General features: G+C 33.7%; 1 protein-coding gene across 1 annotated transcript in view; it reads right to left on the reverse strand.

The window, feature by feature from the left end:
- Nucleotides 1-1,555: 1,555 nt before the first annotated feature.
- Nucleotides 1,556-27,854, reverse strand: part of sns (nephrin adhesion molecule sticks and stones) — a 268,329-nt gene continuing 242,030 nt past the window's right edge. The window contains exons 8-29 of the mRNA XM_085954519.1: nt 25,420-25,556; nt 24,204-24,371; nt 23,361-23,492; nt 22,084-22,220; nt 18,661-18,814; nt 17,934-18,071; nt 17,447-17,533; nt 16,726-16,803; nt 16,069-16,227; nt 14,455-14,586; nt 13,558-13,638; nt 12,985-13,273; nt 12,471-12,724; nt 11,572-11,680; nt 11,228-11,397; nt 7,785-7,958; nt 6,259-6,476; nt 5,978-6,146; nt 4,272-4,393; nt 3,063-3,276; nt 2,768-2,916; nt 1,556-2,083 (exon numbers count right to left, since the gene is read on the reverse strand). Coding sequence (XP_085810645.1) covers nt 1,736-2,083; nt 2,768-2,916; nt 3,063-3,276; nt 4,272-4,393; nt 5,978-6,146; nt 6,259-6,476; nt 7,785-7,958; nt 11,228-11,397; nt 11,572-11,680; nt 12,471-12,724; nt 12,985-13,273; nt 13,558-13,638; nt 14,455-14,586; nt 16,069-16,227; nt 16,726-16,803; nt 17,447-17,533; nt 17,934-18,071; nt 18,661-18,814; nt 22,084-22,220; nt 23,361-23,492; nt 24,204-24,371; nt 25,420-25,556 — 3,619 coding nt within the window. The 3' untranslated portion in view covers nt 1,556-1,735. The remainder of the gene's footprint in view (nt 2,084-2,767; nt 2,917-3,062; nt 3,277-4,271; nt 4,394-5,977; nt 6,147-6,258; nt 6,477-7,784; nt 7,959-11,227; nt 11,398-11,571; nt 11,681-12,470; nt 12,725-12,984; nt 13,274-13,557; nt 13,639-14,454; nt 14,587-16,068; nt 16,228-16,725; nt 16,804-17,446; nt 17,534-17,933; nt 18,072-18,660; nt 18,815-22,083; nt 22,221-23,360; nt 23,493-24,203; nt 24,372-25,419; nt 25,557-27,854) is intronic.

Genomic DNA, 27,854 nt, shown 5'->3' on the forward strand with positions numbered 1-27,854 from the left:
AAAAAAAAGTCAGTATACTTTAGTGTATGTAGGTATTCTTTAAAAAATGGATGTTTGGCTTTCGATGCTTCGCAAAATCACCAACAATAATTAATTATTAATTTCCCTAGCTAATTTCAAATTCGTAAACAATTTAAAGCTATGCATATAATTATTACACAGTAATTAATATATTATTTGTTAGGCCATTACAAAAACATAACTATACAATAATATATTTAAAAAAACTTGCTCCACAAACACAGAATTATTATAATCGTGGGAGTACAGGCAGAAGTCACTAACTCCAGTTTTGACGAAATTGAGGTTTTAATGTCATTATATAGAAAAACTAATGCTGCTTGACTGGCATAAGTCACGATTTAAGATTATTGAACATATAAAAAAATAAAAGTAATGAAGAACTCAAAAAATAAAGATTTTACAACCATTTTAAGAAAAACAAAAACACAAAACATTAATTATCTCAGAACTGTGTATTTGGAGTTAGTGACTTCTGCCTGTACGCCCACGAATGTAGTTATAATATTGGAACGTTGTCGCCATTACTAAATAAAATGACAACATAAAATGCTTGAACAGAAAAGAATATAAAATGTGTGACAGTATGTAACGGCATTTATTTTTCTGTACTTTTATATTATGAAAACAGTAAAAATTGTTTAATCGAAATGCAATTACCAATTTCTTGTACTCAATCGTATTTATGGAACAAACTTTTCAATGAAACCTAATATAAAAATATTACATACAATGATACTCATACAAAATGTGTTTACAAGCATTTTTCATTATATCCATGTATAAAAATAAATGAATGAAGAAGAAATGAAATTTTAGCTAACTATTCGATATTTTGAGATTTATTAAAATGCTATCTAATGTTAAAGTTTAAATAAGTATGTAATATGTTTACAATTTGGCAAAGTTTTGCAGTACATTCTCTTAAATCAGTCACAATTTATTATATTTTACTATTAATAATAATATGAATAATGTACAGTGAGTTAAGGTTAACAATATTACACTACTTATCCTCGTAGTTACATTAAATGTCTTTTATTATTTAGAGGATTATTAAAAAGACATGTTTTGTTTTATTTTCAAACTTTTCAATTATCTCACTGGAGTAAAATTGAAACAGATTACGGTTTCACCACCAGATACTCATGTTTAAAAAAGCACCATCGCTTATATTTCCTTGTAAAGAAAAAAAAAACAGAATATCTGTTCATATTATATCGCTTCCATAGAAAACAATGCAAATAAAATTAAAAAAGGTATTGAAATGGTTCATTCAAAAATATAATCCAACATCTTTGATCGAGGTCGTGATATTTTTATGCGAAATTTAATTTTAAATAAAATCCTCAAAACACTTCAATAAATTAAAATACCATTATTGACTGATTTAAAACTGAACAATTTTATATAATATTATATTACACAGTAACATTTAGTAAATATAATAAAATTAGTTTAAATTGTCCTCAGGGTTTTATAATAATAAAATTGTCTACTACCGAGAAAGTGTAATGAGATTCACTTTGTCTATTAATTATTTATCACGGAACAAAACTTTGACGTTTCACATTTTTAAGCTCTGAAATGAATGTATAAACATTAATTATACCTTTCAACTGAATGACAACATTCAGAAATTGTTCAAACGAGTCGTATTTACATTCACTTTGTGTTCAACTTCAGCACAAAATCATTTTTTTTAGTTCACTCTTTAAACGGCATTTGTATCCATTTCCCCTCTCATATTGTTACTAATGCTGTTTCCGTGCATGCCAGAATTATTCATCATAATTCCGGAATCATTGTTTATCAAATTTGCGGCAATTTTGTTGGCCGTTTTGTTTTCCCGCTTTATCGTGCCGTATGTTGGCACTCCTGCAGATTGTTGATGCTGGTGCATTGATTCGTTTGCGGCTAGGTTCTGCACGGTGAGTATTTGCGTTGTGTTCACGGGACTGTTTCCCATTGGACTGGAGTGCTGTTTGTGCAGGTGGCGAGAAGGGTCTTTGAGAATTGATTGCGGCTGGTTTATACATGGAGGAGGCGACCTCGGATGATTCTGGAATGAATGTGATTAGATGGTTAATTTATATGAAAAAATATAGATATATGTAATTATAAAATAAAAACCAATTTTTCAACATAATTTGCTAAATACATTTGTACTTGAGAATGGAGCATTTTAGTAAATGTAAAATACTTGCAAACAATATGGTAATAGGTTGTTGTCTATAAATATGTTTTAACATATTGAGACAGATTTAACTTTGCACTAAATTTGACAAAGTTAATACTCCTACAACCTTTTTAATAAGTAATGTTTAATTATTTCAGCTTAATATATAATTATTTATACAGGCCATACAAGCATTTCGTAGCTCTGCATATACACCCTATATATAGTATTTAGCTGTCTTATAGGACTACCGGAATCCGGTTGGCTTGAAGAATAGGCAAGTCAGGTTGAGGTGCTCTTCTGACATCCGCAGTACGTTTCCGAGCCAGGTCCAACGTTACCTCTTCACTCTCAGCGTGACGAGAGATTACTTGATGCGTTCTCTTATATTCTCATTACTCTTAAGCTCATACCACCCCCTACATACCCAGTATCCATCGGAAACATCTGTCCTCGAAGCTCAATATACGGTTATTAATTTATTTCTACAATATGTTTGAAATCTAAAGAATATATACGTAGGTAAGATATAAAATATGATAAGGTTTAAAATTCATTAATATGCACCTGATTGCAATTTCCGTGTAGGACTGTGACATCCGGTGGAACTGTATTTGGATTTCCACCGTTTTGAGAATGAACCACCATTTTGTTGTCGCCTCTCTGCCTCCTTAGTGTTCCTCCAGATGGTCGGTCCATGTAATTTGGCGTTGGTACTAGAAAAAAAAATTGGAATAATGAAGATTTTGTACAGTTTGAAGTTTTTAAAAGATTAGTCCCTGAATTATAAATAATATCATATTGGATTCTATGACAATTTACTTAGCTACAAAAGGCTTTCATCAAATAACTTTAGTCGTACCTTGTCTAGAGTCATGATGATTGACGATATAATTGGGAGGAGGAGATCCGCCGACGTTATGAATTGGCGATCCTCCGTTCGGCGCAAGACTGGGGCTGCTGCCGATCATTTTGTTGCTGTTATTTCCAGGAATATTGGGCGACATGTTCATCATGTTGTTTCCGCCGGAATTGTTCATGGCAGTCATGTATTGCTGGGGCGGTGGAACCATGCCCTGCAGAGTAATAATGGAAATATTGCAATCAAGTAAAGCCAAATATCAGTGCTCTAACATTTTGTAAATAATAATTGAATATCTATAATTTTCATATAAATCTTTTCAAAAGGTGATTTCAAAAGCTGAAAATATTGATTTCGGTTTTATTAGAATTCATGCAATTTTTTGAATTCCACTGGTGGTGATTCATTATTACAAAATATGGAGCTTAGTTCAGTAGAGCTTTATAAAACACAATTGAGTATAGATGATAGATCCATCCATTGGATGGAACTATGTATGCATTTGATAGGCAGCTAACACAAATAGTACCTATATAATAAGTTGCAACACTGCCAAAATGAATGTGTTGACTCAATATAAAAAATAATCCTCTCAATGGTGTTCCCAAAATGGTAAATTACCGTAATAGATTTTTGGGTTTCCACCGTGTGTACTTCTTCCTTCTTTCGTCAACGTTTCGGGTTCGTTGCAGAGGCCATTATCAAGAGATGTGTGTTATGTATGATGAAGTGTAGTAGTATAGGTATATGAATGCAAACGTCGCTCTAAGAATGCTAAAAGGAATCCAATTAGCCAAGAGCAAACTTTGCTCAGAGTAAGGCGTCACACGTTATGACCAGAGATATCAGAGAGATATTACATATCTCTTTATAATGGCCTCTGCAATGAGCCGGAAACGTCGAGGAAAGAAGGAGGAAGTACACACAGTGGAAACCCAAAAATCTATTATGATAAAAAACAACCGTGAAAGTCTCTAACATTATGGAATATAACCATTTTCGCTCTTGTACATAAAATATGCACATAATGTTATTAATGTGGTTTTAGACTTTTCATGAAGAACGGTTGTCAGGCAGTGTTTTCACTGAATCAAGTACACATTTAAAACACAAATATTGTGATTCGAACCCGCACCGATGGCTTCTAAAATAGTTGTTAGTAAAGCATAAAAGGATATTTATTGTGAAAATCATGATTGTTTATCTTACCGGGTGAAGTCCTTGCTGCTGAAGGACTGGTGGATAGGAGAGATATCTGTCGGAGCACATGTTGTAGTATGAACCATCCAACGGTGGCAGAGGACTAGGCGCTGTTGTATATCCTGATTTTACTGAAGATATAACAAAAACAATATTATTTGCTTATGTCATAAAATTAATAGGTTATTATGGTTTAAGGTGAATCACACTGTTGTTCTCCTCTTCTTCATCTTTCTTCCTAGCAATTGAATTTATGTTGACCAATGTTCTAATTAATACTTAGAGTATACGTTTTATAACTTTGCACTTTTTTTGCACTCTTTTCTATACTAATATGCCTCTTTGTCTGACTACCTCGCATAAAATTAGATCAAATGATATTTGCTTGTGTAAATATATGTAGTAATAAATAAATAAACGGATAATATAAGAAAAAAAATATTTTTAGAATGTATTAGTTCATTTTCATCCTATAGCCGGAGTGCAAAGTTATGAAGCATATCATCGGTGTTTTGTAAAAAGGGCGAATTAACCAAAATGCTATTTTACAGGAGGAGGATTTTTAACTTTTGACATTTATTTGTTTATTATCTGTGGATAATTATGAATATCTAACAAACTTATAATAGAGCGTAGAAAGAATACTGTCATTATAATAGGCATTATTATATAATATTTTAAAAGGCCTAATATGTCACATTCGCTTTTTATTCGTAAGTTTAATTAAATTAATTTTAGTCGATTATCGTTTTTAAGTACTTTCCTGTGGAGATACAAATTCGCCGTTTTTACACAACAAAGCTAGTGGGATGTATATTGCATTTTCATTAAAATCTCAATTTCGCACAAAATGGTTGATTTGCCCTTTTTACAAAACACTGACGATATACTCTACCTAGCTAAAATGTTATTTTTATCTTTATAGCGATCTTAAGAAGGGCTGGGATGAATTATCTATCCTTTTCTCTCCACTACTCAATGACAAACATCTACACTCTTTCGGGGGATAATACAACAAATGGGTCAAATTTGTATTAGGAGCGTTTTGGAAAACTACTTCAAAGACATTATGAATTGTATGCACTGGAGCAGGGGTGAGGAACCTTTTCATGGTAGAAGGTCGCATTCAAAAATATCAATTAGATGCACTATGTACAAAATGTAATTATTTTGTAAAAATCTAATTAGGTACCTACTTACTATGTACTAAAAAATGCAAAATTTGTATTCATTAGTCACGTACTGACTGAGTGAGCAGCCTTGAGGCTTTCTCAGTCATTTGCTTTGCGAAAATCGCTGCGCAAGGTAGTCATGCACAACACCTTTGAGCATTGACAAAACCGACAACACTTGGATGGGCAAGGCGGCGCATGCGTTTGCCTCGGGCGAGTTGCGTACTGACTGACCGAGCATTTGCCTCGCAGGGTTTTTACGTATATTTTTATCTATGGCGAGGCTGCTTGCTCAGTCAGTACGCCGTAATTCAAACGGCCACACGGTTGGTTTACAAGGTTAAGTTCCCCACCTTGCTAAAGTATGTAGAATTCAAAGACTACCATAATATTTATGTTTTAGTTTAGCCTACATAAAAATAGACGTCATGTGAATTTACTAAATTTTGAGTATCTACCTAGATAATTCTTGTTAAGTAATAAAATTAACCAAAAGATAATTTAATTATAACAGAATAATAATGGCAATGAATTTATACTGACGTGAATTCCTATTGAGAGTATGATGATGATGAGGCTGTGCCATGGGAGCGTGTCTTGGATGCGGCAGAGTGTGCGTGTTGTGAGAATCTTGGTAGCGAGGAGGTCCATACTCTAATGGGGGCGGCGCTAACGGAAGACCTTCTCCGTCTGTCAAATACGTGCTGGCGGCCTGTGAGAAATATAACATTAATTCATGGATTTACTACTTTACTGTAAATGATGGTTAAACATTAAACATACAAAGAATCAGTTATGTCACAATCATAAGAATGAAGTTTTACCTGTCCCATCATGACACCATGCAGAATGCCTTGCGGATCCCGATGATCGCCACCTCTCTCACTTCCCATACCTCCTCTCTCTTCTTCTTCCTCTTCGTTAGAATACGTCTCCGATTTCTCACTAACAGAGCTCAAAGTTTCTCCTGTCATTGTATCGTTGTATGACGACGGGGCATACATTTCTATAGTAGCTGATTTAGAGGATTGGCCTGCTTGTTCTGAAAAATAATCAAATGATTTAAATTATATTGTTCTATATAAATGAGGATGCCTACTTAAAACTAATGCAAATTGAATAACATCCAGGGCTTAGAACCATTATTATTTTTCATTTCGGTTTTCGTTCCGGTTCAAGCAAAAAAAATATATCGGTTCGGTTCCGGTTTACGTTCTGAAAAAAATAACTGTTTTTGGTTCAGCTTCGAGTGATTAATTTTTAAATGTTATTTGTATTACAAATTTATTTTCTACCATAATTTAGGACATTTTATGGTATTTGTATGATAGCCTGGTGCCATGCTCTGACACCAATGGTTATGCTGCACCACACGGCCGTAACCATGATTTTTTAAAATAATATTATAAATTATGAGAATTATATCGAGATGTGTCATACGATCGTGAATGATTTCTTTGCGCCTTGAATGTTGACACACATAAAATTTCATATAAAAAACAACACCATATTTATTTTGTGTACCTATTATGTATTATAATATGCTTGTCGAATTGGTGTTTCCGTCAATGACTAAAGCCGCATTTAGACCAAGCGAGCGTATGTTTGTTCTTCCCCCACTCCAGCGAAATTCGTATGCTCGCTCAACAAAAAGTGTTTACGTCAAGAGAATTTCGCTGGAGTGGGGGAAGAACAAACATTCGCTCAACTGATATTTTTTCGTTCTGACAAAATTAAGTTTCTCCGGTTTTCGGCTCAGTTCTGGTTCGAAGCCCTGATAATATCATTTAATTAACACAATGACTACTGACCAGTTAATTAGTAATGAATTACCTCATTTAAATATCAAGTTAATTATAGCTAATGGCCAACTAATGCAAACGCGCCAGTCGCGTTGTCAGCACTAAATGAGTTAATATATTTTTGAAATTTTAATTATTCAAATTTATAGAGCGAAATATTGACAGTTTTGATCTATTTCCCTATAAAATAGATTCCGAAACTGGATTTGAAAATTTCATTTAACAAATGAGTTTTTGATAGTAGGTTATTCGGTCAGCTCTAATTTTGGATATTGTCAGTTATTGTATTTTTAAATCATAGTCAGTTTAGTTTCCACATGGTGATGCGTAATAAATATCACAGTTTGTAGATCCAAAGTTCATTAGAAGATTTGTTGCATAATTATTATGAATGAACAGAATAATATTATTGAGTCATTGAATGTCAAGTTACAAAGATATTAATCACTTTCAAAATAAAATTAAACTATTTGAAGATTAAAGATCACTATCAGAAATTATTATCCTTAATAAATTAAAAGTATGTTATGCATCAATCAATATTTTACCTCTCAGTCTTTTAACACGTTTCCTGTACACAAAGAAAGCAACAAGTCCTGCGTTTATCAGCAGGAGGATAACAGCACCGGTTGCAATGCTGATTATCACCAGTCTCGGTAGATCGCCTTTCTCCAAAATGGCCTCGGGTATGTCACTTAAATCTCCTGTTTTGGCTGGGGAAACTGGATGGGTGATGATGATAGGGAAGAAAATAAAATTAAAAAAAACAAATAAATAACACAAACAAACTTAGTCACAAAACATAAATAGAATAATTAAAATTATAACGTGTCTTTATAATATTATAATCTAGGTAGATATTAGTTATGTACGGTTGCATACTATCACTGTTAACAGTCAAATACAGTGGCCACTGTGGACCAGAGGTTACAATGTTTATTTCTTATTCCATCGTCACAGGTTCTAAATCATACGCCCGAGTCAAACTGAATTAATGAATGGATCTAACGTTTTGAGCAAATGGCTTACAGTTAATCCTCAAGCAGTGTTGCCATATTTTTCTATGCTGATTATAGTACAAAGGCGTAAAAAATATAGTATTTCTAAAAAATATATAGTACAGGAACATTTTTCGTCTTGAATACTTTAAAATTATAGTATTTTGGTGTATTTGGTGTAAAATTATAGTATTTTACATTTTTCGCGAAATCAAAATTATAGTATTGTACTATAATTATAGTACGGTTGGCATCACTGTCCTCAAGATACATTGAAACTGTGGTGAACAATATGTCATATTTTGGAGTAGAAATTGTGGGTTGCATTTACCTACACTAGGTAACGACCTACATTCACTATTACATCTTCACTGCGCTAATAAATTTTAAAATGGAAATGTCGATTTTGGCAAATATAAAGATTTCAAAATAATATTATAATCATTATTTGCAATTTGATTTATCAATGAAGTAGATTAATTGTATACTAAGAGCATACATAAGTGAAACGGCAAATAATTTTCAACAATAGGTGGGATGAAATTTCGCATTCGTCACCAATCATCGCCAAGTGGCATTCTAGGTGAGAGCATGTCGATTTTTTTTGTGATGTGTCGTAAGAATATATTCTTATATCGTGGAAAAATGCACAAAAAACGTTATGCCTGTAAACATAACAATAAATGGACGCATGTTGAATTTTTATGACTAATTATGTTCCGTTTGGCACGCCTCATTAGCACAATCCGCGCGTCGCATAGTTACGATCTTTTTAGACCATGCCTCGGCTGAGGTATAGCCTTAACTGAAATATGAAATATTTAAGAAAATGTGTAAGTATATCACAGAATGGAAATGTTTACAAAAGCAATTTTTCACCTTATCAAGAGTACTTTACAGTACAAAATTTTATTAAATGAATGACATCATCATAATTTATTTTAACTATATAATTGATTGAGATAGCAATACTTTATTGTAAGTAAAAAACTATAAGTAGTAAATTACAATATCTACTGTCCGACAACAAGTAATTGGCAATAACAGAAAGTCGCTGTAGAGTCATAGAAGACTTCTCAGCGACATACGTGTCATGGCGGCAACGCGTGCTGGAGGCGTGTTTATATAATGTATTGTATCCTTTTAGATGCGACTCTTTCTTCTTCGCAATAAACCAAAAGTTTACTAATAATAATTCTAACATCACTCCTGATCGTTTTAGACATATTTTTATTATAAAAAACTTCAAATTATGTAAATTGCTAGATCCGTACACCACGGGAGCATAAAATGAAATGATAAATATGGGGGCGTTACTCATTTGAAAACGGAAGTGCGATTAGGTGTACTAGAGGGGATTGTTAATTCACAGTTTTAACATGTGGACAAGAAGTTCTTGTTCGACAATAATAAGGTCATAATTTCAGTAGATTAGGAATAACCTTTGTTATTGTAAAATACATCTATTAAACCTACAATAATTTAAATAACACAACATAGAAAGAAGAAGGAAGCGGAACAGTATATAAGATAAAATATATAATATATTACTCTATAAAAGTAAAATAAAATATATGTCAATTAGGATTATGATAGAACCTAATGAAGGAAGTGGAGATTTACATATTTCAATTTTCTTAGTTAACACATACTACAGACTAATATTAAAACTATGTAGGTATTGGTTATACTAAAATACGTACGTAAATTTGGTTTACCTATTGCGCCTCTCAATCTCTTGTTGGCGCGTTTGTGTAGGCAGAAGCCTATGATAAGGACATTGAGGAGGATCAGAGCTGTTCCGATAATCGTTCCCGTGATGATTAGCATCCCGGGATACGTCCCGAAGGAGTACGACTCGTTGTCTGAGCTCGGGGAGTGGAAAGATGGTGGGATTTCTGGTGTTTTATGATTTTGTGTAAGAAAATGTGCGTTTTATTGGATAGGTATTAAATCAAATAGTATTATGGTCAAACCAAATCCATTTCGAAAGAAAGCGTGAAAAGATAGAAACCATGTGGTTAGTAAATAATATGTAATACAGAGGTACTTATTATTCTAGCAAATATATATCTGTACCTCAGAGCCAATTTGTTGTATGCATGATTTTGCAGAAAATGTGTTAAGTACCAACAGATTTGCACCTAATACCTTGTTTACACGTGCATGGATTTACTGTATTATGAATCAAGAAAGTTCAGGAGCTTCTGAATTTTCATGCGACAGTTGAGATTTTTTCCATTTACCCCTGCGCAGTAGAACGATAGTAGTGAATCTGCCGGCAAAAAAACAAACTACACCGCGGATACTCATTTTGAGGTTAACCCATTTTTTTTTTGGTACCCGTGTACCATAAAAAAACAACATCGCGTCACGCTTACTCTTAAGAAACGGTGTGCACTTTTACGTGTAAACAGTTGTCACGATAGTTTAAAATACACACTATTGCTGCCGGTAAATCCATGCATCAATATATAATATCTTTGACGGTCGATTCACCTTTTGAGTATATTCATAACAAAAACCTGAAATTTCTAAAATCAATTGGATGAAAAAATTTGGACATACGACACGTTGACTCTAGAGTACAGATATTATAATTATTGTAGTGATAAAATCAATTTATAATATACTTTGAGTTATTATTTTTTCTAATACCTATACTGTAATATGAAACTATGAAATATTTACTAAAAAAATATCATTCCAATTATGTATAAATTTTGTGGTTATTATAATAAGGAAAATTAATCTTGTTATTAACATTATTAGTTACTAAATACCAGTTATAGCATAATACATAAATATGCATTCATTATTCTTCATAATTACATAACATAAATTATTCTTCATGAAAATAATATAAATATATAAGTAATTATTGTTAATGTTAGTTATTAAGTTAAGTTATTGTTAGTCATTATGTTAAAGATAGATAAAATATATATAATAATTATTAACCTAGATAGTTTATTAAACAATATTAAACTCACTTGAAGTAGTAGCTTTGATTTCATCCGGTCTGTATTTTGATTGTCCAAGGCTATTCAATGCCATGATTGAAAATGTGTAGTCCGTTGCAAGATTGAGACCTCGCACTGTCCACCGGGTGCTGTTTCTTGGAAGAACATCTTCGTACTTGTAACCATCGTCGTATATCGTCCTTCAAACGAAAGAAATGACATTATATTAAATTTTGTCAAGTATTTTCAGAATTGTTAAGTAAACAATCAACCAGAAAATCATTTCTTACTGTGCGTGAAATAAATGTCTTTTTAATAACAATGACAAAGTGAGGAAAATTTACTATTGATTAAGATTGAATAAAATTAATTACCTGTATCTGATACGATAAGAAGCCTGCATGCCTCCATCAAATCCTGGGATCCAGTTAAGTGTCACAGAATCGTGAGTAACGTTTGCCACCGACAGCGATTGAACTTGGTCTATAAAAATAAAAAATACACATTAACATACATTTGAACACTTGAAATAATATATTATACCTAAGTGATTTAAGTACATTATTAGAAGATAATTTTAATACCAAAAAAAGTTCTAGTAAGTATTGTGAAGAATTACAAATGAAAAACTTGCGATAAGGTTACGCGATTAAGGGTTTATTTATTCTTAAATGTGTACGTAATTTTCGGAATGTCACTTCGTTAAAACTCTCAAAGGAAAATGGATCTATATTATTGACTGTTGATTTTTTGGTTACCAGCTTTCTACAGCTGCAATTTGCTAATTTTTCTCATGTTATTTGATATATGTGTAACAGAATCCAAATATTAATGGGTTTCATTAAATTTTTTTATGGCATTCTAATAATATTTATATATCGATAGCTATATAGGTAAATCATTCTACAGTGGCACCATAGGCGATTCGCGCGTGTATTGAATTGCTTGCGACAATGCCTGTTTCAATGCTAGCAAACAATACCACTACAACTGCAAGCCGCATTTGCCATACCCATGGTGCCACTGGAAAACGATTTACCTATACACCTAATTATTATGGTTTAAGAAGGTTGTAGTTAGCATATTGCAAATCACAATCTGGTAATGTGGCCACAATGAAATCACTTTGCAACGGTGTTAGTTTCATTTCCAAGTAACGATACCAACACCTAAATAAGTCGCCTACACTGCCAGAAGAATTTGACAGCATTAGACTAAGAAAATCATAACTGTTTACAAAAATATTCTTATTAAAAACAGAAATCAAATATACCTGGTGCGCTAGTTACATCCAATTTGACACTCTCGGATGTGAATCCCGCTGAATTTCTAGCAGCACATTCGTAGCTTCCGTAATCACCGGAAGTGATTCTCTCCACTCTCAGTACAGTCTCGTGGGAGTAAGGTCCAATTTTGCGTTGCGACACTCGGTACCGACTACCTGGTGATGAAGAGGAATTCCTTCCGCCGGGGATGCTCGCTCCGGATCTTGACCACGTCCATGTTGGCTCTGGCGCTGCCATACATCTAAAAACATAATATTTAGATTAGTATTTAGTAGACCTTTAATTACCTATTTATACAAATATTATTTTTAACACTACAACAAGCTGAGAGGCCCAATGACGGAAGTGTCATGAAACAATAGTGTAGTAGTAGAAGTGAAATTTTTTGAGTACAACATGCTAACACACAACTACTATATTAACATTTGGAATGATTTTAAGAAGACTTTAAAAATACATTGATATTAGAAGTATCCATAATAAGCATGAGATTTTTATTACCTGCAAATCAATTCTGCGGCTTCTCCCATATTCGCAGCGGCTTTCATGAGTCCTGGACTGGTATCAATCTCCGGTTTAAATTTGACGAGCAGCCAAACATCTTTAGAACTTCCATTCCCTACTGCATTATTTACGATGCATTTAAAAGAGCCAACATCATCGCGAACAGACTTTTTTATGTGCAGCCGACTGGTGCTGGTATTTTTGTCGAATTCTGTCCAAGTCTTCGAGTCCATTTTTTCGTAATTGTCACGTTTCCATTTGAAGTGGTCTTCTGACAAAGGATTACCTAAAACAAATACAATCATATTAGGTGACATATAACAATACAATTATAATGTGTAATTAATTTAATTATAACGTTTCAAAAGAATCATTCTTAGGAAATTTTTTATATCATTATAAAAACAGGTAAGTAAATTAATAGTAATGACATTTATGAACAAGTTAATTAGACTTAGGTTTAAGCTTCATGTTTTCACTACAGGTGGCGAACTAATCATAAAAGATTTATTAATTTTAATTGCAGCATAATTGATTAACAGTATGTTTATATAGATTTTAGTTAGTTACCTGTTGCAGTACATGACAAGACAGCTTCATCATTAGGATTCACCAAAATATCCTTGGATACTGATTTTATTGCTGCAGGATCTGAAAATAAACAATTAGGTAATGTATTATTTAATTAACAAGAAAGCCAGTCTTTATTCTCTAAATATAATATTTCATTGCATAAAATAAAGAGATATTGTAGAGAATGACAAAGTAAATATGGAAATTACCATAGCCGCTTCCAATGGACCTCCACAGTATAGCGTAACATTATATCAAAAGACTTTATTACAAGGAATGGTTTTATACACCATCATTGGATCCTTGCTATTGATAAAACATATAGGTGTTGGAAAAATAACATGTTTATGAGACATGGAAGTCGAACCTACAACCACAGCTTCAGAGACAGGTATCAGGGAGTGTACGTAGGTGATAGTTTTACCCCCAATGTTAATATTCGTATCGTAGAAGGTTGCTTGGTGTGTAATGCGTGACATGGTTTATTCGGGGCACAGTTGAATAATAAACTGCGCTGGAATTTCTTAGTTTTGTATTGTAGATAATAATTTGGACACACACGGCAAAATACAGGACATCACATTAGTCTTTATGTTGAGTTGATATGTTCACATTGTAATTTGGAATTTGATTTTAAGTTTAACGTTATGCGGAAGTGCGCGCATAATTTGACTATACCGTTGAAGTGCCAGAATGTAACTAATTTATTGCCTGTCATTTCCTCTTCGTATTTTTATCTATGCTATATAAATGAGCATGGATAATAATGCATCGGTTGTAGGGTTGAGTAAACCTCTAAACAGGTGCCCGTACCAGCTTTGGTGGAGTATAGAACGATAAACAAAAATTGAACAAAATTGTTTCAGATCAAAATTAAATTCAATGGATACTTACAGTTGACATCTACAGATACATTGATGGTGGCAGAGCCTTGTGAGTTGACAGCTTCGCACGTGTAAATGCCGGCATCCAGACGAGAGAGACGGGATATGTTTAAAGCAGCCCCATCCGATATTATTCTGTCTGCTGGAAATATAAAAATTATAGTAATGTTAATATTGTCATCTACTCAACTTACACAATAGTATACTTTTAGAATAATATGCAAAAGAAAAACCTTCTATGCGAACATAGATTTACTGCTGACAGCACGTATTATCTCGGCCATAACAAGAAAATGCATGTGTAAACATGACGTACTATCAAGCAAGTTTCAAGATTGCATGCATGAATCAAAAAAGTTCAGAAGGTTTTGAATTTTCATGTGACAGTTGGGATTTATTCTATATCTGCGCCTGCGCAGTAGAACGATAGTGGCGAATCTGCCGGCGAAAAAAAAGAACTGCACCGCGCAGACTCATTTTGAGATTAACTGATTTGCGCGACCTGTCAAATAGTACTATGAAATGACAACATCGCGTCTCGCTTACTCTTGAAGAATGATATTGGCGAGACAGTCATCAGTTTTCATGTAAACATTTATTATCACGATAGTTTAAAATACACACTATTGCTGTAAGTAAATTTATGTATGTATACAGGTGTATTAAGCTGAAAAAATATTACTAAGGTCATGCGCATAATAAGACGTAGTGGGTATGACAGGTTGCAGTAATTCGTAGATGATCATCAGACTAGTGGTTATAGTTGCACGCCAGCTGTTCATTGGTATAATCAAACCACAGAGTGTCAGGACATTGGGAATGTATCCAGCGGTCTGCAGTGAGGAAGTAAGTGGGGTAGGAGTGGTGTTGCGCCAGCAAGCTGTGGATACTATAAATTCATCTTCACTACGCAGCATGTGTGGATGTCCCATATAGTATGGGAAATATCACCGGTAGCATAGGTATGGCTAATGATCAAATAAGCTGTAAGTCTTTTTGCATTGCAAATTTATTTATGGCAAGATCCACACACGTCATGATCTGCAACTTATTTTTCAGTGGTATTTTTATGTAGAACACTTTTTTATACAGTTTGCTGTATTCAATCCCATGACGAAAAGCACAGTAAATGATGATATAATAGAAAACAAAATCTACCTACTACAAATAAACCATCATAGATTGTCAGGTGTTCGAATTTAGAACTTAGCTCATTTCAGTAAAAAAAGTATTGAATGATGTCAAGGCGCCTTCATTCAGCAGACAAATTATACTGAGGTACAGTAGTTTACAAATAACATTGCATTAATGAAACTTGTTAAAAAGGTAATCGGTGGATAAATATAATAGTGTGTCGGTAATGTCCATTTAAAATATTTTCTACAGACTGCAAAATTATAACAAATAGCAATGTGTAATAAAATGCAGTCACACAGTGGTACCCTTGGGGCACTTAAGAGCCACAGGAATGCCCTAAAACCTGCTGGATCGATGAACTCATAAAGTGTGGTGGTTGTATGTGGCAGCAAACAGCTAGGGACCGACAAGAATGAAAGGACCTAGGGGAGTCTGTCATCCAGCGGTGGATCAAGCCGGGCTGATGATGATAAATATTATAAATTACCTGATTGACTGTACGATGCCTGCGTTATAGGAAGGCCGTCTTTGGTCCAGGTATATGCCAAGCTTGCCGGATTACCGTCTGCTTTCACTACGATGATCAATGTTTCATTTTCTACACCGATTGTCACGTCAGTAGGCATCCGATCAAATACTGGTGGATCTGAAATAAAAAAAATAATTATAGTACAATGGGGATAAACAACTCAATCCGTGTGAGCATATTGATTGGTGATATTAAATAACTGACTGCAATTATAAATTCCTTAATATCTATTTCCTGTAATGTACAATTATGGCGAACTCAGTAAATAGCTTACTGCAATTATAATTTCCGCAATATTTATTATTCCACATAGTCAGCCATATCCAATGACGTAAATTCGATATAGAGTAATATAAGTTCCCGGTCTGTTAGTATCTTGGTCTCTGTATCGCTCCGCAGAACATCTCATTCTACCGAGACTCGGAACTCGGAACAGTATCGTAAGTATTGTAACATACTCTTGTACTGACTGTTTACGCTGCAAATAAAACTCGCTCCTCCATCCATCGGAGAAACCACCAAATCTAGACTTCATCATCCACAATAGTAACTTTTTATACAAGAAATGTAAGTAAATCAGGTTTAAATTACAGTGAAAAAATGTTTTTTACTTACAGAGAACTTTGAGAGTGTGAGCGTCATGTACACTTCTCTGCAATGCCTCGTTCATAGCTTGGCATGTGTAAATTAATCCTGAAAAGTTATAAAATAATAATGTATTAGTAATAATACGTTTATAAGAAAGAGTTTTCTTTAAACAAAGTTAAATACAGAAAACAATCATATCACAATTAATTTATTTGTACACTATTTTATATGTTGTTCTAGAATTCAAAAAACACCCAAACTGTGCCTACAGCTGACAAATAAGATGTCACAGAATTTTCCATAATCTACTGATTTAAGCAATATATGTACATGGTAAAAATGGTAACATAGTGTTTGGGACATCCGGCCGCCATATGAAACAAGAATTAATGCTGTAAGTAGAGTGATACCAGGATAACTGTAAAGTGAGCAGATACCATTATTCTTCCAATACACAAGATGGATTCGGGGTTAATTATTTGTATATTGTCTAAGATTACTATCGCTAACAGTTTGTGCATAACTCCTGTTGTATCGGGTTGTCTCACTCAGCAACCCTGCCACTCCATATTGTTACATAACCAAACTGATTAACCTTATTCTCAGTCTGATATTTTAATAACTAATAATTATTAATACTATCTTTTATTGAATTTATTCAATAAGAATTATAAATATTTTTGGTAGCAAGCTAATTCACTGTAACAAAACTAATTAAATTTATAAGTATTTTACAAATAATTCTTACCGTTCATTTCTCGTGTCATATTAAGCTTAAGTTCTACCGAAGAAACAGTTCCACCGTGCAGACCAGCTTTCGAAGAGTTTGTATATCCTGTAAAACAAAATGAATAAGTAAGATAACTTCAAGCATTAATTTAACATATAGGATAGGCTTTTAGTTAATTTTGCATGGGTTCAAAGTGTACCTACATAATTTTTGACATTTCATATAACAGGGCCATTCATTGGTCGACCTATTAGTATTAACAACTGCAGCCAACAAGGTGGCAGCTGATTGATATGGAACAGTTTGCAGCCAATGACATTTTATATCTTTATGGCACAGGTGAACCCAAACTGAAAGTGAACTCTGTACATTTTTGTACTTCGTGAGTATAACAAAAAATTATCTTGAATTTATATTGTGAGTGTTCATGATACTTATGTAAAAATAAATATATTTACAACAGACAAGTAGTAATTATTTCAGAATGATTTATTAATGAACAGACCTTGTACTGGTATACCGTCCCGCCACCACGACAGAATTGCAGGCGGATTACTGGATGCTCCATCACAAGTCAATTTTGCAACCGTTCCAGGACGAAGATCTTTCGGTTCAACTGCAATTCGCACTGCTTCCGGTGCAACTGAAAATAAATATCACACATATTATCTTAGTGTTAAAAGACATGAATAACGTTTAACTGCCTCCAGGGATTTTATAACAATTTTAATTAGGTTTTTATAAATTTTAAACGTCAACACTAGATTCATTCAAAATATTAACAATTATTCAATAGAGATTTTCTTATGACCGAACATTGTGATCTGAAGTACACAATTTACTAACACTGTTGGTTATAATACTATAAAATGCAGAAAAGGGTGAAATTACAGGTAATGCTCGGTTTCCCTACCCCCAGAAATATAAAATATGAGTCGAATTTGTAGGACCTCTTGTTTTTTATAATTTATGGTCATATAAATTATGATAGTTATCGTGAAATTTATTGAGGTTACCAGCAACTTGTTGCCAATGTGGACACGGCATAAGAAAGCTGCCACCATTTTGTTTTTAATCAAAATTGGAGTAGCACCTGTGCAAATTCAAATGAAGGATTGTATATAAAAAATAGAATGGAACGTGTTTTGTTACAATAAATCCCAAACATAATACTACATCAGGGCACATGACCGAATATTATTAATTGTTATAATGTTGGTAACAGTACTTACAATGCACCGCCAAAGTGACACTTTCGAAGAGTGGAATATCTGTAGCGCTGTTGTGAGCCTCGCATCGATATTGAGCGTTGTTGTCGGTGACGTTCGTCAGGACTGTCACTTCCGATGTCACCTGCTTGTCTGTTGTCTTTGTGATTGAGTGAATCTGTAAACGAAAAGAAAATACAGTAATGTATATTAACTGATAGGTAAATTCTATCAAAGATATTATTTGTGTTGACTACAAATGAAGATATGTGCATAATCAGCTAGTATTTTAATAGTCGTTTAGTTATTAGCTACTTGATGGCCACTACTAATGTCACAAACACCAATGTATGTAATGAATCAAAATATATTCATAATTGGCACATAAATAATAAGGGGTTGATATTAGCCACCTCCTGAAGATTCTATCATACTTTAAATAGTTAACTGTAATACGTAATCATTATATTTTATAATCTTATATATCAGTTTTTTTTTTTCACATTTCAGAACAACAATTAGTCATAAACCCTTGCTGTATATTATAACTCAAGTGAGATTGTTCAAAGATTATTAATCCTGTAAAGTAATTTTATTATTAGCGAGGTCCTCTCAAACAAATTGACATCGAGTGCCTCTCTGTTGACATGGCAACCACTTTGAGTGTGGAGGGAGGGTTGGAAATAATATTAATCTACCTAATATTTATGATTTAATTGGGAAATTGAACAAGATCTAACCAGTTGAGGTACAAGGGTGGCTTAAGTGGTTTAGAAAGCTCTTATTAAAAGGTCAAATTTTCTTTAATAGCCAAATATTTACTGAGACTTGTATTTTTCCCTTTATTTCGTTCACTTTATTAGTGTATTTTAAGATGAAAAACATAAAACATGGTTTATGTGTAATTTTTTCCACAATGTCCATTCCAGGTGGAGCATAATATATTTACATAAAAACAAGAATGTGAACAGACTTTTCAGGTCTTTCCTTCGTGCCAAAAATATGAATAGTTTCACCAACTCACAATCTTGAATCATAAATAACTATTACACACAATGATATAGATACCAACCCGATAGTCGCGATGCTTGTAATGATTAGCTGATATCAAACGTGTTGCTAGTGTTAAAAATATTTTTTGATTAACTTCATGGCTACATTAATTAATATAAATAAATCATCTTTCTTTGTATTTTCTTATTTCAAATATCATAGCACACTCTTAGAGACACACAATAATTAATTACAAGTTACCGATTGTATTTAATGTGTTTATATTATAATTAATTATTGTCTGTTCACTTATTGAATAGTGTCCGAACGACTGAATGCAATCATTAACATAACTACTTGCATCGTTTTGGTGACATGGCAGCATACTACGTCACAGTATTTGCCTACATGTTGAGTCTGCTCTTGCAAGAATAGAAACTCCCAAGGTGCAGAACTAACCTGCCATTAGTGATGCCGATTAGGAGGGCAATAACCAAGTTTAATGAAATCGCTTCGGATATTGATATATTCCACTTACGTGGTGAATTTAGGTAGACGTTGTTATATTAGTTTTTAAGATAGGGTCTATCAATAGCAGTGTTGCCATCTTTTTTTGTGCTGATTATAATACAAAGGCGTAAAAATTATAGTATTTCTGTAAAAAATATAGTACAGGAACATTTTTTGCATTGAATCCTTTAAAATTATAGTATTTTGGCATATTTGGCGTAAAATTATAGTATTTTACATTATTCACGAAATCAAAATTATAGTATTGTACGAGGGTGGGTCAATAATTCCTTAGAAAAAAGCATTAAAACAGTTTTGATTTTTGTATTTTTTTTTATTTCTCAACATAATCTCCTTGGAGCTCAATACACATGGTTAGACGTTTCTCAATTTTTTTTAAACCGTCAGAAAAATAAGTTTTCGGAAGGTCCTCAAAATAAGCATTTGTCCGATCGATGACTTCTTCATTTGAAAAAAAAACGTTGTCCACTTAGCCATTTTTTTAAGTTTGGGAAAAGGAAAAAGTCACTGGGGGCTAAATCTGGCGAATACGGTGGGTGGTCCACCAATTCGAACTTCAATTCTTCAATTTTAGCCATTGATCGTAAACATGTGTGAACACGGGCATTGTCCTGATGAAAGAGGATTTTTTTCCTGTTTAAATGAGGCCGTTTTTCTTCAATTTTGTTTTTTAGCTGGTCCAATAAAGATGCATAATAATCCCCTGTTATTGTTTTTCCTTTTTCCAAATAGTCAACGAAAATAATTTCACGTGCATCCCAAAATACAGTAGCCATAACCTTACCAGCTGATTTTACGGTTTTTGCCTTCTTTGGACATGGTTTGCCTTCGCAATCCACTGCTTTGACTGTTCTTTCGTCTCGGGAGTATAGTGGTGTATCCATGTTTCATCTACAGTCACAAAGCGACGAAAAAATTTATCCAGATTGCGTTGCATGAGCGACAACAGGGCTTTAGAGGCCACCACCCTATTGCGTTTATTGTCGACTGTGAGCAAACGCGGCACCCATCTTGCAGAAATATTTTTCATGCCCAATTTGTCATGTAAAATAGAAATGACGCTACCTTTTGAGATCCCTGTAACCTCAATTATCTCACTCAACTTTAATCTTCGGTCACTTAACACCATATCGTGGATTTTATTGATCATTTCTGGTGTAGTCACCTCTACAGGACGTCCTGAGTGTGGTTCATTTTTTGTTGATGTACGACCACGTTTAAATTCATTTAACCAGTTATAAATAGTTGCAAGTGAAGGAGCAGATATGCCGTGAACTAAATCCAACTCATTTTTTATTTCCTTTGCTGTTAACCCTATTATATTAAAATGTTTAATAACAGCTCTAAGCTCAATTTTCTCCATTTTCCATTTTTCCATTTTCCACAAGCAAATTTTTTTTTTAAATGTACGAGAAACACACAACAACCCGACCAATCTGATTGAAACTTCGCAGCATACTGAATCGGTAGTGCCGCTGCATGAAAACAAACCGCTTACAGTACTAGTCGCGCCACCTGTCGGCTTTTCTAAGGACTTATTGACCCACCCTCGTACTATAATTATAGTACGGTTGGCAACACTGAATTCAATAGTTTACTTTGTGTGTTCCATCTACTTTTATTTTTGTTATTTTATTTCTTATTTTATTACTTATTGTATTATTAACTCACATTTCTCTGTATTTTTATTTTAAAAATTAAAAAAAGTAAAATAAATTTGAATTTGAATTTAATATTTCACTTTAAACAAATTTGAAATTATATGAAAACAGTCGTCATGTCAGATGGCCAGCAGAGATCACGTAAGTTGATGAAATTTGAGCATTAAGTAAAAGCTAAGGGCAACTCTATTATGTATGAATATATGGGTATATCAAAGGGTAAATAATAAAACATAAGTAAGGAATGGCATAAGTTATTTACCTTTTTGTCATTCTTGTACCAAGTAAGTGTAGCGAGGGGGTTTCCGCCTGAAGATATGCACATCAGACGCTGGACTGTTCCGGCAGCCAGAATTTTACCGTGCTGGAAACCAGTTATTATAGGGGCTGATGGAGGATCTGGAAGTAAGATCAGTAATAATCATAATTTAAGCAAAAATTTCTATATTAATTAACAATAATATCAAAGATAATATTAGTGATAACTAACTATTCCTAAAAACATATTATTACAAGTACAGAAACCCTTCATCATTTGAAATAGAAATATAAGTTTCAATTTAATATTTCGAAAGCAAAATATGTTTATTATTTCCATATCTATTAAACTACATTATTGAACAATTATTATCCTGTTAATCAAATATTAATTTGTGGAAAACAAATATTTAGTATGAACATATCAGTAAAATAATTTTTGAATTAATCCCAACAAAGGTATGTAGGTATAGTGGAATTTCATCAAACCAATGAGACTAGATTAAATTGATTTCGTTAGTTTTGGTATACTTAAGTAAGTATTAATAATAATTATAGTCAGACCGAAAAGTTTAGTTGAACACATACAGAGAAGATAAAATCATTATGTTAATATTTTGTAAATTTTATGCTTACTTCGATAATAATAAATTTTATTGTGAATAGATTATTTATCTATGCCTTTGGTTAGGTTAGGTACTTACTAAGATATGCCCTTGAAAGCCAGTTTGATATTATTTCAAGATGTTTTTTAACCTTTTTCACTTGTCTTGTCTATAATATAACCTAAACTACACCAATGATTAGTTTTGACTGGTAAACTAGGCTCTATATACCTGTATTTAACCAATTCAAACACTAGTTTCTTTTTCTTTAGTAGTTAATGCTTACTATATAAACAAGAATTGACTGTATTATTTGACATTGTGTATTTGGCAATTGTGAGTGCGCACAGTGCCTGAAGATGCCAAAAGGTGAAACCCAGATCGTAAAAAAAATACGTAAAAAATGTCTCAAATGGAATAGTACAAAACTTAAATCAGTTAGAATTGAAATCTGATAAATTTAACATAAATTTTCATACACGCTGACAAATAATGACAATCTGGAAGAAGACTTATAAATGTAGAGTAAATTAAATTTATTTTAATGTACTCGGCTTGCCATTAGCCTTATGGTGAATCCATTCCTGTTACTAACAAGGAACGAAGAAATAGAATGCTCTGTGGTTAGGAATAAATTCATACATTAATTTCTATGTACATTAATACAAAAACTTACATAGGACATTTATTGTATGCGTCGATACAACATTTTCCGTGAGCTGCATATTTAGACCATGACACACAACGACGAGAGATCTTCGATTGGCTTCCACGGTCACTGTTATGTTAGACGTGGTCACCCACCCACCTGTAAAAAAACAAGATAATGAATTAAAATCAAAAATAATCCAGTACGTACATTAATAACAGGTAATAACTACGTAACATGAAAAAGGATGCAAGTAATTATGTAATATTTATTATTCATTTTTGCGATACAAAAGTATCGAGTGAAAACGGGGAAACAATGTTGACGTTTCATATAAATTATCTCGGAAATGACACCCATATTTTTTCTGTATATATCTGCTTGTATATTATATTATAGTGTAGGAATATCATGTTAGTTTGTTTTAAGACATTGAAGTTAATAGCCCCACCAAACCACTCCGCCCCGCACCACACACGGTCTTAATTGGGCATATCACGGGACCCTACGTTTGTGTGAAGCATAATTTTTTGTGACTACCCAAGACCAAGGTCGCCATGCACTCAAATGTGGACTTTAAGTTAAGGTACCTATGGGAGAGATGAGCACGTAGAGGCAATATTAAAAATTGTAGTAAGTAACCGATTAAAGCTAATACAAAACTGCCGAACATTCTAAGTGAAGAGATCTTCACGTTGGCAGTATGACGTCGCAATTTTTTTAAATGCAATAAAATTGGCCTGTGTGACGACCGGACATAGGACGATGGGCCCAACAGCTGGTTGAACCGACTTAAGCAGCTCTTCCCTTTCCGTATACGTTTTAGGGCATTCCCAGTTGTTTTAAGACATACTTAATAGGTTTTTTTACCTTCTGGTGAAATTGCAGTCCTGGTAGTAGCGTTTTTGTACTGCTTTCCTGTGACCATCCACTTGACTTCCGCTGGTGGATTAGAAGGGGCCGTGGCGCAGGACAGAGGAACTGATTCTCCGACGCGCGCCTCACTCGCTCCAGATATTGAGACATGCTCTGGTGCAACTGAAGAAAATAATTAAATCACGTTTAAAGAATAATTGTTCTTGCATTATTAGTAGTAGGTATACGTATGTATGTATGCTTATTAATAGTATACGTCTAATTAGAAACTAAGTACATAACATTATAATACGACCAGGTAAAATTCAAGGGCTTCCCTTCACCAAATTTCAATAAATAAGACACAATGGAAACTGTATCGAGTAATGGAATTGTTGACAACTCAGAACAGGCCCTAGACATCGAGCATTGGATTCCAAGATCAACAGTTTTCCGCAGTCAAGACAGTACCTACCAATCCTGGACAATCGACATATCCAGCATCAGTGCTGACACTATCACTCCATCGAGGCTTGGATTCCTTGAATTTTATATGCGGAAACTTTCTCTTGAAGACACATAATATAATATAGGTACTATGTTTATGTATCCCAACTGTGGAGTTAACAAGTAATTAATTACAAAAATAAAATTTTATTTTTCTTTTTCTTTCGACCATGTCTATATTGTTTTTTCAATTTGTGTATGAGTCAGAGTATGGACCTAATAGGTTGAGCAAGTGGCTGACATCCATTTCACGTAAAAACAAAATTTGTTAATACAAACTTCCACTCCGTGGAAGTTTGTATTAGATTTAGGCAAAACATATCTACATCAATATTTTTACGGCATTAATTTTTTTATTTTAGATAAAGGACTTGCCAATCATGTGAAAGATGTGTTTTGAGCCCAGGATTTTGATCAAGGATTTTTCCTTTAGGCATCTTTACAAGACTTTTATTCAAGTACCTAGGTACTTAATGTATTTTCCATTAATTAATTTTAGATCTTGTGTGGTATTCGGTCTTGCATAAGAAATAGATTAGTTTAGTGAAATAGTTAAAAACAAAAATGCCCTTCCCCTCATATATCCGATTAAATCAAAACACACTTCAGAAGATTTTCTGATATACGATTAAAAATAAGTGGTTTTTATTGAATTTTTGTAAAGAGTATTTTATTACATTGATGATTATTGAATTTCGTTTCTAAAAGTTTAGACGTTACTTACAGTAGACAGTCAGGTCAATTTCGGCGCGCAGTGGCGTAGAAATCATGGTGTTTCTGGCCTCACATTTATAGCGCGCTTTGTTGTCTGAAGCATCTGCAGTAAAAGTGTAGACGTTCTCTGATAATCGCCCAGACGTCCTGAGAAGACAAAACAAACATAAACATATTATTAGATGCTCTATAAATTTATTAAATAAAATTTAACCAAACTAGCCCAATTAAGATATTTTTTACAATATACCTATAACCACTAATGTTTAATATCAACCTAATCGTGCCAAAAAAGTCAAGTGTCATAAATTATTAGTGATTCCCATCAGTCATGGGTATTTGAGCAAGAAATCCAACGTAAAACCTTTCCCACAGTCATTATAATCAAGACATTCTTTGATTGGTATGCTTAGATTCATCAGATTCATGAAAACGATGGTTTCGTGACACATATAGATAACAAGCGTCGACGAAGCTCCTATAGACAGCACAGATAACGGACTGCGAGAACACCACGGTTCTGGTGGCTTGATGGTCAACGAAAAGACATGCGAGTGTTGAAAGTCATTAAAAATATAAGGAAAGCAGAACACTGTACACAATGGAGGAGTCTTATTAGGACGGCCAACGTCCATCCCAGGGTGTCAACCACCTTATATTCGTCCCCATAATTGATGCTCGCAACCCAAATGATTATTATGCTGCACTACCCTCTCGCCGAGACTACCCGAGCAAGACGAGAGTGAAGCAGGCGAAATTGACTCCTCTCGTGTACCAAATTAATGGTATCAGAAAGTCTCGCAAAGTGGCTCGGCAAAACGTCTCGGTGAAAGTGTGAGCGGCATTTGCTCTTAACGTGTCGAATACGCCGATGTGACGTTATCGTTATTCACAAAACACACGTTGCCGAATAGAGCTCTGCAGATTGGTCGAATGCGACTTTTTAGTTAAAAAAAGCATCTAGTGCTGCTATCAACAAATCGCATGCTTCTCGGGCTGCGAGTCGAAGACGCCAGAACGCATACGAACACCTACAAATTGGTCATTCCTATACCAGCTTGCCGATCGCCGCATCCAAATATCTATACGTTTCAAGAGGTTAGGTACAACTGTCGCTAGGTAGATGTGCCCGGTCTTCATATGCAACACCGGATCGACGTTCCTAGAAGATTTGATTTATGGCTATGAGGCTGACGAGCCGAGTTTAAATGTGAGAGCCGGCTTAGTCTCTGGGCCGACAAGCGCTACCCATTTAGTTGGACAAGAATTTAAAGCGAGATTTACTTTATAACTTAATGACGGTCAGGTCATAACACTCAAGAAATACAAAGCCTTCGAAATGTCCACAAATATTATTTAATACGTGTTTCATTTACGTGACAAAATTTAACGCAAATACAGACGTAAGAATGAAAAATAACATATTATTAAACGCGTGTCTAAGTTTCTCCTATATTTATCCATACTAAAGAATAAACGTTGTTTAAGCTTCAACCAGGAGACAAAACTCTTCATTATTTTTGTGTTCCTTAGTTTTAATTCCTAGTTCCTTAATTATGAATATTAAATTGATTATTTTCTGATGACTCGTAAATCTACTGCTACAAAAAATGCCTATGGGCTGAACATTTCAACATACGAAAATGTCGAATGAAAATAAAATCGCAAAATTATGGTTTCAGTCAACAAGAAGAATATCCAAATTTATAATGGAAATGTTAGGTATTTTTTTAGAGGCTCGGATAGCCGCTATTCATACTTACACAACTATTTTGCACATTGGTACGTCGGTGGTGCATACTCTAAAAAGAGGGTGAATTTCCACGATTCGCCTACAGAAATCCGCTGGTCTGTACCATGTTAGATTTGATCTCTAATGGCGTCCGGCACTTTGTGTTGTTTTTGCATAAAAAACGCGAAGTTGATGTTATTATAATAAAACACACCACTTACTATAAATAAACCGCCATTTGGCAGAAACGCGATATCGGAGAAAAATATACAAATAAATATATGTTTCCCAAAATGGCTTTCTCGTCCCCCACCATTTTTCATATCCTCCTCGGCAGTGGCGTCCCCAAATGAATCAAGTAAAACGAAAAATTAAATTCAATAGTTATACATTTTTTTGGTTGTGCGAATAATGACATAAGTAATCAATCGTAGATAACGTACTAACATAATTGAACAGTAGTGTAGATTGTATTTCGTTTTACCTAAGAAACATTTTATTATTAATTACCTATTGGGTACCATTCTCATATTATGTATGGCATAATATGGGCCTCCATAGAGTGGACGCTATAAAAATTACTTTTAGGAAAGATTGTTTTTATTCACCAATTAATAAATTAATATATCACCCCCCCCAGAACAACCGAAAAATGTCGGTTTAGAATGCCAAATCAACTGCCTGGTCAGTATTTATGATTATGTAAGACTGCC

This window comes from Rhyacophila brunnea, unplaced genomic scaffold, assembly GCF_057557595.1.
Source record: "Rhyacophila brunnea isolate RB1 unplaced genomic scaffold, BYU_Rbru_1.0 scaffold_4, whole genome shotgun sequence".
Classification (NCBI taxonomy): domain Eukaryota; kingdom Metazoa; phylum Arthropoda; class Insecta; order Trichoptera; family Rhyacophilidae; genus Rhyacophila; species Rhyacophila brunnea.